Raw genomic sequence first — 17,771 nt, 5'->3', positions numbered from 1 at the left:
ATGCAAATAACAAGGCGAAGATATTCTCTGAACGCACGAACGGAACATCCTAACGCTATGAAAAAATTCGTAAATCGATGGTCATCATCTGTTTCAATAGCAGTAACGGTGCCCGGATTAGTACGTTGTAGATTGTAGCAATAATCTGGTAACAGCATAAATGATTCCTCCGGTGAACCCCTCAATGAATTGATAGCCCAATTTCTTGCCCGCCAAGCCTGTGAGTAGGAAATATCAATTTTATATCGGTCGGCGATGTCTATAATTATTTCTTTAGGCCGATAAATTCGATCAATCATCACAAACTTTGATCTCATTAATTGACCTAAAGCACGGGCCCCAGCTTGTCTATGATGTGGCATGATTTGATCAACTAAACATGTGTGGGTAGGATTCATAGAGTTGATCCCCCACACATCACCGACAGTGGACTTGGTTGCATGTATATACCACTTACAATTTTCGGTCGTGCACTTAATTTCCCACTGTTTCTTGTCAGACTTTTTGACACCAAATTGAAATCCTTTAAGTAAGGCGAATTGCTTCACGACGTCTTTCAATTGGACTTTATTATGAAAAATATCACCAATCTTGACACCATTCTCCTCTCGAATCGATCTGGAACCACCTGATGATGCTGATGGCTGTGGAGGAAAATCAGGAAGCCACCTAAATGGATCAGTGGGGACATTGTCAAAAAATGACCCAGAATAATTTCCACCACCTGAAATAGGATCTTCAAGCTGCAAACTATTCATACCCTCGGTAACTGATGTCATATACTCAGGCTCTACATCTTCTGAAGGAATGACGGGCATATCATTTCCATCAAAGTCACCCCAATAGGGAACTATATCTTTTTCTCCATGAGCCCATGAGTTTGCAATATACAACGGGTCATTACTAAAATCAATCAACTTTTCCAAATCGTATTCTTTTTTGACCCAAGTATTTTCTTTTTCATCTTCATCTTCATCCTCCTGCCCTTCAATTGGGGTACATGTAACAATACAGGAATACATTCCTGAAAGTACTGGGACATATCAAGAAGACCTTGGACATCTTCATCATTTTGGATCTGGATGGGGCAGTCGAGCTTAATTTTTTTTGGCTTCATTGATACTTAAATGTAGTTTTTCATTGGATCAATACTGCAAGACTCCGTCAAAAGCTCAAGAAATCCCTCGAATGTTGTTCCATAAGGGATTTTAATCAATTGTTTGGCTCCTCCAACATATTTCATTGTGTTGTTGCCACCTTGAATCCATTCTCCCTGGTAACGAACCGATGCATAACCATCTATTTTAATTATCAATCCTGCAATGACCAGTTTTTGAAGATAATTATTCATTTATAATAAAAAAATCAATAATAACTATGGAAAACAGTCATACAATTATTAATAATTAAAAAAAACTCCTCATATTTTTCTAATATTTTATTTATCTCCCTATAATTATATAACAATTTATATAACACTTTCGTATGTTATTTTATATCAAAATGCATCTATCTGTTTGTAACGTTCCATTTAAAACGTTTTTATAATATCTATACTTTGAAATAGATATTCAAATTATATACTTTGAAATGCTTTAAAATGTCAATAATCAAAAATTTCTTCAGAAATCTGGAAAATACTAGTAGATATATCCTAAAACGATAAAATTCAAAAAAACATAACTGAAATTCGAATTCTAAAAGTTGAAATACCCTAGAATGGTAATAATCGAACAATTATTCGAAAATCTGAAAAATACGAGTTGATATATCCTAAAACGGTGAAATTCAAAAAAACAGAACTGAAATTTGAATTCTAAAAGTTGAAATACCCTAGAATGACAACAATCGAAAAATTCTTCAGAAATCTGAAAAATACGAATCGATATATCCTAAAGGGATGATATTCGAAAAAACGGAACTGAAATTCGGAATCTAAAAGTTGAAATACCCTAGCATGGCAACAATCGAAAAAATTTTCAGAAATCTGGAAAATGTGAATTGATATATCCTAAAGCGGTGAAACTCGAAAAAACCTATAATTTCAATTATAATGCGCCTACAATGTTTAATATGAAAATGCGCCCTAATTTTAATAACATTTCATTTGACCCCTCAATTATCTCTTTCTTTATTTAACACCCTTGTATGTTGTCTTGTATCAAAGCAATACCTATCTATTTTTAACATGTTATATAAATCCTGCATATATTATAAAATATCCAAAAACCTCTCATATTTATCTAAAATTATATTTAACCCCCCCATATTTATCTAAAATTACATTAAACCCCTCATACTTGTCAAACATTGCATTTAACCCCCATAATATGACATAAAAACTTGACTTAACAAATAAAATTAAGTTTTAGGCTAAGATTGACATAAATATCTTTTTTTGATGAATAGTATTTTTTCGAGTTGAATTCAGAAATACGAACTTCTTCCGTCCGAACGAATCCCTACTAATTGATCTTAAATAAAAATGAAAGTGAGAGTGAGTGTTTGAGTGATATGAGAAGTGTGTGTAAATAAAGTGAGTGAGGAGGGTTTATATAGATGAGATGAAGGGTAATTTTGACATTTAAGAAAAAATGAAATAAATAAATAAATATCAAAATGCCTTTACAATGTAAAATGTTCAAAAACCCCCCATATTTACCCTAAATTACATTTAACCCCCCATACTTGTCACAAATTATATTTAACCCCCATATTATGACATAAAAATTAGACTTAACAAATAAAATTGAGTTTTAGGCTAAGATTGACATAAATACCTTTTTTTGATGAATAGTATTTTTTCGATTCGAATTCATAAATACAAACTTCTTCCGTCCGAACGAATCCCTACTAATTGATCTTGAATAAAAATGAAAGTGAGAGTGAGTGTTTGAGTGATATGAGAAGTGTGTGTAAATAAAATGAGTGAGGAGGGTTTATATAGATGAGGGGAAGGGTAATTTTGACATTTTAAAAAAAGTTTGAAATAAATAAATATCAAAATGCCTTTACAATGTAAAATATCTAAAAACCCCCCATATTTACCCTAAATTACTTTAACCCCCCTCATAGTGAGTGAGGAGAGTTATATAAATGAGGGGAAGGGTAATTTTGATATTTTAGAAAAAGTTTGAAATAAATAAATAAATATCAAAATGTCTTTACAATGTAAAATATCAAAAAACCCCCCATATTTATCTAAAATTATTTTAACCCCCCATAATGAGTGAGAAGAGTTATATAAATGAGGGGAAGGGTAATTTTGATATTCTAAAAAAAGTCATGGGCATTTTTGTTAGGAACAGTGAATTTGGGCATTTTGGCCATTTTCTAAAATTTCCCTTTAAAAAATTACACTTCAAATTAATATTTAAATTATGACCTTCCATAAGATTAGGTGTGTTCACAAAAAAGATTAGGTGTCTAACCTTCCATAAAAGAAAATTTAAACAGGTTTAAGGGTAATTAAAGTAAACCCAAGTTATAACTAAAATTATCAAACACTGTAATTTAATATGTGCCAAACTGCCTATTTAATTTTGTATAAGGATGCATTTACCAAGCATTGAAAATTAATTATTTTTTTTCTCTTTTATTGAGAAAAGGATAAATAATTTAGAGGACATACAACTCGATTTTACATAAAAATTTCCCCACAACAATTAATGCCATAATTGAAAGGAATGGTGCAATAAATAAATTAAACATTCAAGAATTGGGTGTTATTCATTTTCATCACTAGCCCCATTCACATTTGTCCTTGTTCCCCTCTGTATTACAATGAAAGGTTGGGCCCATATGTGAGAACCTTGTAGATGGTCTTTGAAATGATTAAGATGAATGCCCACATCAATTGTTAGCATTTGTAGGTTTTAAATTGGTTAACCCGTCTTGTCATTTGGGCCCGATTGGGCTGAAAACAACCCATATTATCTATTACGAGTATTTTTTTTATATTTTAAAAATAATAATAATCCTTTAAATATTATTATAAATAATTTAAAAAATAATTTAATAAACAGTTTGTGGAATTATAATTTAGTATTGATCATATATAAAAGTAAGAAAAATAAGGTTAAGAAAATGAGTTAATCAGATATTAATTTGAAAAGTAGAGTAAATGTCATACAACAGCTTCCTGAAAGATGTAAATGAGTCTCTGATGCATGAAATCAGAAAAAGGGAAATGTTATATGCAAAAATAATATGTATAACTTTATATATAAATAATAATGTATCATATATAATTAAATAGTTTTAAATTAGAGATAAAATAATATTTAATTATATAGTCATATATTATTATTTGTATATAAAATTATGCACATAATTTTATTATTTTAAATATATAAACAAATACATATTTATATAGTGATTTGATATCCAACAAACTTATTCCCATCCAAGATTTGTTATATTGTTAAACTCTCACTCGATAATTTTAAAAAATTCAGAGTAACACCTATCAATTGTTTCTGTTAGTAAAATTTGTCAGTGATAAGAGTATTATTACCATTTTACTCAACAACATTAAACAAATAAAATTTATTAGCTTCCCAAACCTAATTTTAAAAACAAATATCTTCTGCTAGTTAGGTTTTTTTTTTTGGTTGTTTACTGCCGTTAATTAACTTACACCCTGACATTTATATTCTTTATTTCCATTAACCATTTCTCTCTATCCGATGTTGTAATTAACGTCTTTCAACACCCAATTATATTATTTTTATAAGTACTACTATATGTATATATTTTTTATACATAATTGAAATACATAAATGATATGTAATTATGAAACTAAATATTATTTTATTTTTAATTTGAAATTATTAAATCACATAATAATATATAATTTATATAACTAAATCATATACTAAAAATATATACATATAATTTTATTCTATTTTTATTTTTATAACAACTCCCACAAATTTATTTTTTTCGATATCTTGTATTTGTGATTAATACGTTGCAATTTATGGATAATAAGAGTGGCTCTGCCCCAACATAGGCAAAGACTTCATTGATCTAATGAATAATCCATAGGAAGAGGAGGAAGACCACAATAACTGCTTTCAGCCTATTTATAGCAGATTGTCTCAACTGCTGAATTTTGATTAAGGCTGGTGAGCTAAGAACAGTACACTAGTAACAGAGACTTTATTATCAATCGACTTTGGATGTTATCAGGATGATGACAAAATCATGTAAAAGATTTAGCGTGGGATTGTTGCAGGGATTTTGTCATTGGTACCTGTTGTAGAAATGTAAAATAGAAAGAAGGGTAAAATCGTAATTCCCTATTAATGACACGTATTTGCCTTTACAGTCGGAGTAATAATTGAGTTTCGAAAGGGAAATTAATGTTTATCTCAGCTATCATTTTCCCTTTTTCTGGGTATAATTGGTAGTAATGTTTATAGTATAGATGATTGAAAGGAACAGATGCCTGCAGCAGATTGTTGTGTCCACAAAAACTTATTTATGGATGAAATATGAAATGGTTTAGACAGTTCAACTGCATATCAGATTATTGCTTATCTGCAGCAGCTGATGCATGTCTGTTTGGTGTCTCCTTCCTTGGTGGCTATCGGAAAAATTACAAGTTGTAATTTTTTAATTTCTTAAATGAGATTGGCAACTTGTATCAGAAAAATTAGTCTCAAATGAGTAGATTACAAGTTGAAAATTGACATCATTTTTGTTTGAACCCTGGACTCTATGTGAACTCTGGACGTATATGATGTTATAGTTTTAAATCGTGATTTGCTTGAAATGTTGTTTGAAATTGTGAATTTTGTGTTTCATTTGCTTCAGTTTCAGCCAGAGGATTAGAGGGTCATCTTTCATCTCCTGTTTCTGCTTTTATATATCTTTCATATTATTTATTTATTTATTTATTTATATTCACTGAATGTGAATTATATGGGTTTACTTTGTATTTAGCTTAGATTGTGTTGGCTAAGTTTTACTAATTGGATGGCGAGACAGACATTGCATAAAGTTCTAATTTCAGTGCAAGTGTTAATTTTCCGGTGATTGCTATTCGTGCCTTTGTGAGTGATTTTTCATACGAAATCAGATAATTCCTAAGTCAGCAATACTCTGAATCCAATAACTTCGAATCAACATATCACATCTTGATTATCATTCCACTTTGCATATATACAACACATGATCAATATAGTCTTTCCGAACAAAACATAATTAACTTTATATTTGTGCACCATATGAACTATACATATTCATATTGGATTCGCCCATGAAATCTTAGATAAAAAAAAATTATATCATATATTAGCACAATCATACAATAAGTCATTGACTACATTACCATAACTATATAACTTATTATAATTGGTTATGTTCAAAAAATAATTTATTAATTGTTAATCTATACTAATATCATAGTGACATGACAATTAATATTAGCTTTGTTTACCTCCTCAACAATCAGAAAGATTTTTTCATATTTTGAGTCAAGATATTTTCATTTTTACAGTTGGAAGAGTAGTTTCTATCATGTAATTGTCTGAAAGATGTAAATAAGTTTATAAGGTATGAAATACAAAAAAAGTAAGGAAGAAAGATTACATTTATGACAGAGAAAATTACAGTGGAAGCCGACCATGTAAGGACGAAGATAGATGAGAGTCATTCAAAATCTTTCTACAGAAAATTTTCTATTCTAACCCTTCAACAATTAAGGAAGATTTTTTTATATATATTTTTTCAATCAAAATATTTTTATTTTAACTTTTAAAGATGTTTTTTTTTCTCAATTAATTATCTTTTAATAATATATATATATAAATAAATTATATAAACTTATTTTTATAACTTAATATCAATAAATAATTATAAAATAAAAATAATTGCATAATTTAATTAAAAATTATCATATTAATTTATATAAGTAAATTTATTTATCTATATAAAAACTAAGTTTTATTCTTTATTTATTTCTACTACTTCACTCATTTTCCACCTCAAATTAATTGAATTTGGTGAAATTTTTTTTTCATGCTAATCTGTTATTCACTTTTTAGTTGAAAACCACGTATTCAAACTTAGTCAAATTTTTATTTGATTGGTTTTCTTGTAAATTACAAGTTAAATAAACTTTTATATTTTCACTTAAATAACCTTTAAAATAAATAAATGATCTTTCAAAATATATTTTCACTTTTAAATATTTATTGAAAATACATAGATCATTTATGGCATATTTATATTTTCACTTAGATAAATATAGCCTTCAAAATATATTTATTGAAAATATAAGATTTTGAAGGCTATATTTATTACAATGTAGATGAAAGTAAAATATAGCCTTCAAAATCTTAAGAAAAAAATTTTAAATCTTTCAACACAAAATTTTTTATTGTACTTTTTTAAAAAATATTTTCTATCAATATATTTGAGGAGTATAATTATTGTTGTAATAGAAGTGTTCATAAATTAAAAAAATGATTAAAATTATATTTGAGTCAAATTAAATTCAAATATAAATTAATTTAAATTTAGTTTGAATTTATAATAATTAATTTGAAATTAAATTTTCTTAAATTGATTAAAAATATTTTTAAAGAATACCAACAAATAAATAATATTATTAATAAAATAAATAACATCAATAATAAATAAATTTTTCTAATAAAATAAAAAATATTCTAAATATAATTTTAAACTAGTCTTAAATTAAATTATTAAGTCAAAATTTTATTTTAAATTCACCTCAAAATTAAACTGATCAATGAGTCAAATTGAGTTAGTTAAAGTTTTTTTATTTATAATATTTTTGTATCGGTTTTACTAATGAAAAAGAGGTGAGCTAAAACAATAACAATTTGAAAAAGTAGGTACAAAACTAAGACTTGAAATAATTAGACCAAGTGTAAGTCTTTCTTCAGTGTCATAACTTACCCTATCATTCACAATTCACTCTATAGCTAGATCCTCCTCACACAAACAGGTACAAAAATCACGTGTTTTAAATTAAAATTTTTCTAATCAATTTTCTTATAAATTAAGAGTTTGAATAAAAAATTGAATAAGATTAATTTTACTAATGTTGTTTCGCAAATAGTAGACAAAAATAAAGAATTATAACTTTAAAAAATTAATGTTTTTAAAATAATTTAACAAATAGTTTATGGAATTGTAATTTAGTGCTACTCAGATATGAAAGTAAGAAAAAGCAAGGTTAAGAGAATGAGTTAATCAAATATTAATTTAAAGAGTAGAGTCAATGTCATGCGACTACTTCCTAAAAGATGTAAATGAGTTTCTGAAACATAAAATTAGAAATAGCAGAAAAGAATGATTACAATGTAGACCCATTATGTGAAGATGAAGATGAATGAGATTATAATTTAGTTTCCAAAATTTAAAACTTTATTCTATCTTCTCACTCTAAAAAGGAAGAGAAAAACATTTTTACACGAAATTTCATGTTTTATCTTCATAACAATCATGAAAGATTTTCCCATATTTTCAATCAAGATTTTTTCATTTTTACAATTCAAAGAGTACGAAGTATTATATATACAGATAATATAAATAATAATATATTATTATAAAATTAAATAATTTTAAATTAAAGATAAAATAATATTTAATTATATGATTATATATTATTATTTATATATAAATTTGTATATATTATTTATATATATAATTTTATTATTTTAAATATATAAATAAATATAGATGTATATAGTGATTTGATATCCAAAAAACTTATTCTCTTCCAAGATTTGTTATATTGTTAAACTCTCACCCGTTAATTTTAAAAAATTTAGACTAACACCTGTCTACTATTACTATTAGTGAAATATGTTAGTGATAAGAGTTACTCAATAACATTATACAAATAAAATTTATTAGCTTTCCAAACATAGTTTTAAAAACTGAAATTTTCTCCTAGTTAGGTTTTTTTTTTGGGTTGTTTACAACTGTCTATTAACTTACACTCTCACATCTATATTCTCTATTTCCGTTAACCATTTTTCTCCATCCGAAGCTTAATTAACATCTTTTGACACCCAATTGCATTATTTTTATGAGCAATACTATCTCTATATATATTTTATACATAATTTAGATACATAGATAATATATAATGATAAAATTGAATATTGTTTTATCATTAATTCAAAACTATCTAATCAAATAATAACATATAATCTATATAACTAAATTATATATAAAAAATATATATACATATAATTTTATTTTATTTTTATTTCTATAGTAACTCTCACAAATTTATTTTCTTTGATGCCTTCTATTTGTGATGAACACGTTGCAGTTTATGGATAAGTAGAGTGGCTCTGCCCCAACAAGGGCAAAGACTTCTTTGATCTAATGAACATTCCACAGGAAGAGGAGGAAGACCACGATAACTGCTTTCAGCCTATTTGTGGCAAATTGTCTCAATCGCTGAGTTTTGATTAAGGCCGGTGAGCTAAGAACAGTAAACTCTTCCAAGATCTTTATTGTTTGATTTCAGATTTTATGTGCGAAATATTACGAATGAGAGTTAGAGATTGAGATATTTAAAATAAGAATTAGAAATTGATTAGGTTGAGAATTTAGTTTACGTATTGGTTGAAGCAAGGAATGAAGAAAAAATTATGTTTAATTGAGTTAGTGGATTATATTTGTCTAAAGTTACGAGTTATTTGGATATACGGATAAAATAAAATTAATTATATAAATAAATACAATAATAGATTGGGTGATACGATTGTATATTTTTTTTTACTATTAACAAACTATCACATTAAATTGTAAAGATAAGTTAATAAAATTTATGTACACATACAATATTACCTATCTATTAATATATATTGTTTGTATATGTAGTATTATTTTATTTATATAGCTTCAAAATTTTGATAATTTAATTAATGCCCATAAAATAATTAAGGTGCATTCGATCTGAACTAAACTCAATTCAAGCTAAATCGAGCCTTGGGTGGACTTTAACTCAAATTGAATCTATATTGAATTCAAATTCAAATTCGTTTGAATTTGTGTCTAGCATTTTGAAGTGTTATTGTCAGTAATATATATATCAACTATTACTATTAGTGAAATCTATTAGTGATAAGAGTTACTTAGTAACATTGAACAAATAAAATTTATTAGCTTTCCAAACATAGTTTTAAAAACTGAAATTTTCTCCTAGTTAGGTTTTTTTTTGGGTTGTTTACAATCATCTATTAACTTACACTCTCACATCTGTATTCACTATTTCCGTTAACCATTTTTCTCCATCCAAAGTTGTAATTAACATCTTTTGACACCCAACTGCATTATTTTTATGAGCAATACTATATCTATATATTTTTTATACATAATTTAGATACATAAATAATATATAATCATGAAATTGAATATTACTTTATTTTTAGTTCAAAATTATCTAATCAAATAATAACACATAATCTATATAACTAAATTATATATAAAAAATATATATAACTTTATTTTATTTTTATTTCTATAGTAGCTCTCACAAATTTATTTTCTTCAATGCCTTGTATTTGTGATGAACACGTTGCAGTTTATGGATAAATAGAGTGGCTCTGCCCCAACAAAGGCAAAGACTTCGTTGATCTAACGACCAATCCACAGGAAGAGGAGGAAGACCACGATAATTGTTTTCAGTTATTTGTGGCAGATTATCTCAATCGCTGAATTTTGATTAGGGCTGGTGAGCTTGTTATTAGGATAATGACAAAATCATGTAAAAGATTTGGCGTGAGATTGTTGCAGGGATTTCGTCATTGATAACTGTTGTACAAATGTTATCAATGCATTGCATAAAGTTCCGATTTCAGTGGAAGTGTCAATTTTCTGGTGGTTGCTATGCGTGCCTTTGAGAGTGATTTTCCATACGAAAGCAGACAATTCCTGAGCCAGTGATACTTTGAATTCAATAACTGCGAATCAACATATCATATCTTGATTATCATTCTACTTTGCATACATATGAAACATGATCAATATAGTCTTTTCAAACAAAATATAACTAACTCTGTATTTATACATTATGTAAACTATACGTTTTCATATTAGATTTAATTATGAAATCTTAGATAAAAAATATTACATTGTATACTAACACAATCATATAATAAGTTATTGATTATATTATCAAATTATATGACTTATGGTAATTGATCATGTTTAAAAAATAATTTATTAATTGTTAATCTATACTAATATTATAGTGACATGACAATTAATATTAACTTTGTTTACCTCCTCAACAATAAAAAAGATTTTTTCATATTTTGAGTCCAAACATTTTCATCTTTATGGTTGGTAGAGTAGTCTCTATCATGTGACTGTTTCCTGAAAGGTACAAATGAGTTTATGAGGTATGAAATAAATAAAAAAACAAAGAAGATATATCACATTTATAACAAAGAAAATTACAGTAGGGACTCATCATGTGAAGATGAAGATAGATGAGAGTCATTCAAAATCTTTTTATGGAAATTTTTCTATATATATATATATATATTTCAATCAAGATATTTTTATTTTAACTTTCAAAGATGCTTTTTTTCCTTAATTAATTATCTTTTAATAATATTATATATATATATATATATATATATATATATATATATATATAAATTATATATACTTATTTTTTATAACTTAATATCAATAAATAATTATAAAATAAAAAATAATTACATCATTTAATTAAAATTTATCATTTTAATTTATATAAATAAATTTATTTAATATATATAAAAATTGAGTTTTATTCTTTATTTACTTTTACTACTTCACTCATTTTCACCTAAAATTAATGAGGTGAGTGATCAAATCAATTAAATTTGGTGAAACTTTTGTTTCATGTTAAACACTTATTCACTTTTTAGTTGGAAACCACCACTTATGTAACATCCCTCCCTAGAAGTACTATCCACCGAACGAGAAATGTTACAAATTAATATTCGAAGCGTCTATTTTTTTCTTTTTAAAATAAACGCATCATTAAAAGTGTTTAGGAAGTATTCCAAGAAAACTGAAAATCTGGAAGCGAACAAAAGATGTATATACTCATATGAAAACTCATCTGAAAGCATCTGAAAATAGGGAGTAATCATATGCAACTGTACCATAATCTCAAAAAGTCAAAAGTCGACAAGAACATGCCACTGTATGCATGTAATATAAACCAGAGATAACCTGCTCCAGCCGGATCTACCTACGCTGACCTGACCCTGCCTTGCAGCTACCTCGATCACCTGTACCTGCAATCAGGAAAGAAAAGGGAGTGAGTGATAAGAACACTCAGTAAGGGGAAAGAATCAAGTAAACTATCTTTTTTTCCTGTTCTAACTCACTTTTGGGACTCAACCTCACATCTTAACCTCTATAAGAGATTGAGGGGGTAATTTAGTTCACTCTTTACTATTTGGGTCATACTTTGTCCCATCTGGTGTCTATTTGATACTTTCTGAAAGCTAACTATAGGGATTTGGCATTTTTCTAAGCTCAAGCTCTTTTTCTTTCACTACACTATTTCTGAATCTGAATTGAGCTCTACTGCGAGCATGCTCTACTGCGAGCGGATCCTACTGGGGGTCTATGTCCTACTACGGACGTGTCCTACTGCGGACGTGCCCTACTGCGGGCGGTGTAGTGTAAAGTGCCCCCTCATAGTTTATAGCATGCATGCAAGTCTAATATCTTACTAATTTTGCTTCCATCTAAATTTATTCATAACTCACCAGACATTACTCTTGGGATGACCCTTAAATCTTGAGTCCCAACCTTTTCTTGCTTTTCTTTCTTTTCTTTTTCTCTTCTTTTTTTTTTTCCTTTCCTTTCCTTTCTTTTCTTTTCCTTTCCTTTCCAAACTGTGAAATACTGTTTACACCCTGTTCATTTGACAGGGCAGCCTTCTTTTTCATACAATTTCACAGTCCAAACGGTTCCTAATACATACAATCTATATATCGTTGAAAAGAGGATTCAAAGAGCTTTCTAACAAGCTATAATAGCACTCATAATTCATTCAATCAGGCAGTCAAAACAGCAGATAAAGTCAGTGGCAAAAACTGCCTCCTCTGTTTATTTGATAAAGCAGTCCTTGTGGTTCATGCAATATTTAACAATCCAAATGATTCCCAATTCATACAAGCTATATATCACTGAAAAGATAATTCAAAGAGCTTTCCAACAAGATATAATAGCACTCATAAATATTTATATAAGACAGTCAAAACGTGAGATGAAAGCAGTGGCAAAACTGCCTCCTCTGTTTATTTGGTAAAGCAGTCCTTTTGGTTTATACAATATTTAACAGTCCAAATGATCTCTAATTCATACAAGCTATATATCTTTGGAAAGAGGATTCAAAGAGATTTCCAAAAAGATATAATAGAACTCATAATTCATCAAATAAGGCAGCCAAAACATGGGACGAACTCAGTGGCAAAAACTGTAAATATTATGCAACTTTCTGCCATGAACAAAATCACATATATAGACATCCCAAATGGCAAAACAATATTCCTCAACATCAAAATCATCATTTATAACATAGATCCAAGGAACCAAAAGCCTAAAACATGTCACATATCAAGGATGATATCCCTTACCTTGTTTCAAGCCAAATCTTTGTAAGTTAGCTTCCTTCTCTTTGTTTTGCTTCCTTTATCACCAAGACCGCTTTAAATCAATACCAAAACACACTAACATATTCACATAACATGCATATAAACATAGATGAAAAGGAAAGGAAGGAGATCTTTGGTTACCAAAGCTTCCAAGTGCTTCCTTTTCTTTTCTTATCTTCCAAACTCCTTCAAATCCTTCCTTTTTCTTCAAGAAAGCAAAGAAAAAACATGAAGAATGGTGGCTGCTGGAATATGGACGGAAAATGATGAAAAAGTCTTCTCTTTCTCTTTATATATAAAGCCTTATCTCTTTCTCTTTTTCTCTTTGTCTTTTTCCTTTTTTTTTTTTTTTTCTTTAGGTATATATATATATATATATATATATATATATATATATATATAAACACACATATACATGTAAAACAAATATATGTACTTAAAATGGGAAATATCTCTAAATAGAGTCAAAAGACATAAATACCCCTGGAACATACCTGAGGGTATTACAACTTATCCATATTTAGTCAAATTTTTATCTCATTGATTTTCTTGTAAATTACAAGTAAAATAAAAAGTAATTCTATTCAAGTTTATTGAATAAAATTAAAAATAATTTGAATTTAACTTAAATGAAAATAATATAGTTTGCCCTTAAAAGGTTATTTAAGTAAAAATGAAAAGACAAGACATACACAATTGGAAAGACAAGCCAAGGTTGCAAGAGGTGAACACAAGACATTGTTTGAAGAGTGGCTTTATACAATCGTACAACAATTACAAAACAGCATGCATGTATTCATTCAGTAATTAACAATATACTTTCGCGTAGACTTCTTCGATCTCTTTCATTGAATTAATACTAATCAATTCTCAATTGTCTTTAGTATTGATTTTGCGTTTAATTAAAATTTTCTGAGTCAATTATAGGCAACTATGCATAGATGGAGAAGGCAAAATATTATAGTTTATGTGTTTTTGTGTTTTTGAAGTATTGAAGTGGTTATTGAGGAAATTCCTGTCTTCTTGTTGAATTGATATATTGTGATCATTTTAAACGGTAGAATTGATTCTCCACGGTTAATGTTTTTACCATTACAGATTGTTTAGAGTTTTGTGAATGAATGGAAGGAGGAGAAGAAGAGTGAGTCACAGCAAATTGTTAATGTTCATCAAAACACAGCAAAGTCATGGGTAAGTGTGTGGTAATAGATGAATTGCCATTTCTTTTTAAACTTAATTTATAAGAATACATACAAGTTGTCTTTAGACATTCAACTGATTAAATAGATTTTCAATAGATATTGAGGGACAAAATAAAACAATCACTTCCAATTGTGTATGTCTTATCTTTAATAAGACATATTCATAGTTTAACTTTTTCTATAAGAAAATCTAAAAGTTTGATTTATTCAAAAGTAAAAATACAAAATTTAGTTATTATAATAGAAAAAATAAAATAAAATTTGGTCTCTTTAATTTAAAAATCTTACTAATTTAAAATTGTTAATGCCTTTTATAAGAACTAAATTTTTTTTTTTTTTTTATTTAAGGTGAAGAGGCCAAAATTTCAGTATTTCATAATGAAACATCAAAGTAATCAACTCGCTTCCAAAACAAAATAAAACAAACAAATCTAACTGTTTTTGTTCAATACCTTTGATAGGAAATACTAAAAATTTAGCCCTTTAATAGAAAATTTTAAAAATTCAATTTCTCCGATAGGAAAAACTGAGAGTTCAATTCCCTCAGTTAAAAAAAACCAAAGTTTAGTTCTGTCAATAGAAAAAAATATAATAGTCTAATACTATTAGGTATTGTTATCCATATTTTGATGTTAGAATTATTTTAGGAAAAATCATGTTGATCTTCATACAGATATAAATATTCTTAATATAAAGTTATTATAAACTTTTTCTAAAAATATTGTCAGTGGATAAAACCTAATTGGGGAGTCATTTAGAGCTTGATTTTGATTTAATTGTAAATGATCTTCATCACCTTTTCATTCATGGTCACTTGGATATTTTGAGCGAGCAATACTATATATACAAATAAATCTTACTAACTAATCCGGATTCATTAATGTTCTTGAGGAAATAGAGAATAGACATTATTAGCTTCTCTTAGAAGTATTCGAATGCTAGACTCTTCAAGCTGCTAAGTTGTATTAATATTTAAAACAGGGTAAATTTTCAAATTAAAAGTAAATTCAAGCCATATTAGATAGATGAGTCTCATGCGAACTTGCAAATTTCTATTCCAAAACATAATATAACTAATGATTGCAATCAATCTCATGGCTTTAACCAATTTGTTTCACAATGTCATCAAGTATTCTTACATTGAGGGCACTGTGGTATCATACTTGAAGCTTTATATATGTAAACCATTGTATTGGCAGTTTCAACAATCCAAAGTGAACCAAAATGTTGTTTGTTTTATTGATTCCACAAGTTTTCTAGTCTGATGACTCAAAACAAAATAATCAACAAGGTATAAGAAAGTTGTGCAATTATTTTTTTGGCTTAATCTCACAAAAAGGGTACTAACTATTTATAAAACTTGAATCTCAAGCGTGACATTCTGAAAAAGAGTAATTTACCACCCAGCACAACCAAAATGAACCATATCCAAGAAGATTCTCATACATTTTATGCAATTAAAGCTCAAATTCCAAAAATTTTAGCAGCATGAAGAAATTGTGCAGCACACGGAGACGGCATGGAACAGAGCAATTCTTGAGTATTATTGTATTAATATAAAGAAACTTCACATTTATGAACAAAGAGTCCTCAATTTACAGACTAAATCAGGATTTTACTTTTTTTAACATGAAAGAAAAGAACCCTTTACCTTAAGAGAAGAGCCAGCCTGGAGGAGGCCAGAAAATTTCGGAAAAACCAGGAAAAGCTGAAAGTTTATCAGTACAGCGATTTTCCAGGTTAAAGATCACAGCATTGCTTCCAGGGTAATCACCATCAACATTCGGACGACCTCTATCAGGCAAATAAACACAATTCCATTTCAATCCTGAGAACTCTTGAGCTGAAAGAAAAAAGTTACATTCCTTGAACATGAACAAGGCTCTATCCTGGAATCCATCCTTCACCGTAACCCACTCATCCTTCCCCTCATCAAGCTTGAAAATATTCAACCCAACCCGGCAACCTCTGTCACCAGATTTACCCCAGAAGTGGCTGTCGCAGTTTCCAGGGAAGTCTAAGTAATTCTTCCGGATTAAGAACAAATCCGGAGATGACTTTACCAAGTGGAAGGAAGAGACTGACCTGCTTAGCGAAATCCGCAATGGAGCCACTGGTTCCGAAACGTTCAAGGTCTTCGGATCCACACACAGAGTACGATCTTTGTAGCTAAAGACATAGAATCTTCTGTTATGGTAGATTATGTCGTAAATACAATGAAATCGATCTTGAACGATATCGATATTGTGCCATTTGTTATCTCTTCTTTTCCAAACTACAACCTTTCCCTGAATCAACACCATAATAGCGAATTCATCATCATCGTCATCTTCATCAGCAGAAACCACTACTTTGCCAGTGTAGCTTCGTTCCGATCTGCTGAGCTCCCTTTGTTGGTCTGTAGCTAATTCAAGTCTGTATCCTTTACTTATCTCCTTAACGCGATAATCCAGTAAGTTGAATGACCCTGGTACTTATCGGAGACGTTCTTGACTTGAGATGTGGAGAAGGGATCCAGGAGTTTGACATCTCCGGACGGTGAATCTTCGACTTTGACTAGCCAGGCTCCTGGGGTGTGATGAGGATGGGAGATTTGTGAGAGGGGTTGGATGGCGTAAACGGTAGACTGGGCAATGAAGAAGTGTATGGGAGAGTTGGAGGTGGGAGAGTGGTGGAAATAGTGGATGTCTGAGTATGGGTTTGGTGGCGGAGGAGGAGGGAGGGCGGCTCGAAATGAGGTGCAGACGGCGCGGAAGCGGAGAGTGTCGATTCTAGTGGGGAGGCGGTCTGCAATGGTGGCGAGTAGGTGGTCTGGAAAACTGGACCAGTCACGGGAACTGTTCTCCATGGGAGCTATGACATGAAGGATGAAGAAGAAAGGAGAAAAGTCTATGGAAAGGATATGAAAGAA

The 17,771-nt window shown here is 28.9% G+C and overlaps 1 protein-coding gene across 1 annotated transcript; it reads right to left on the bottom strand.

Annotated features, from left to right (window-relative positions):
* Nucleotides 1-16,512: 16,512 nt before the first annotated feature.
* LOC123208460 (F-box protein SKIP23-like) lies at nucleotides 16,513-17,708 on the bottom strand. The gene is made up of 2 exons (XM_044625996.1): nucleotides 17,327-17,708; nucleotides 16,513-17,282 (listed from the first exon to the last, which is right to left on the bottom strand). The coding sequence occupies exons 1-2, from the start codon at nucleotides 17,706-17,708 to the stop codon at nucleotides 16,513-16,515; spliced, it is 1,152 nt and encodes a 383-aa protein (XP_044481931.1).
* Nucleotides 17,709-17,771: the final 63 nt, after the last annotated feature.

The sequence above is a fragment of the Mangifera indica genome, chromosome 2 (assembly GCF_011075055.1).
Source record: "Mangifera indica cultivar Alphonso chromosome 2, CATAS_Mindica_2.1, whole genome shotgun sequence".
Taxonomy (NCBI): Eukaryota; Viridiplantae; Streptophyta; class Magnoliopsida; order Sapindales; family Anacardiaceae; genus Mangifera; species Mangifera indica.
The sequence above is the reverse complement of the archived record's forward strand: the minus strand, read 5'-3'. Positions and strand labels throughout refer to the sequence as shown.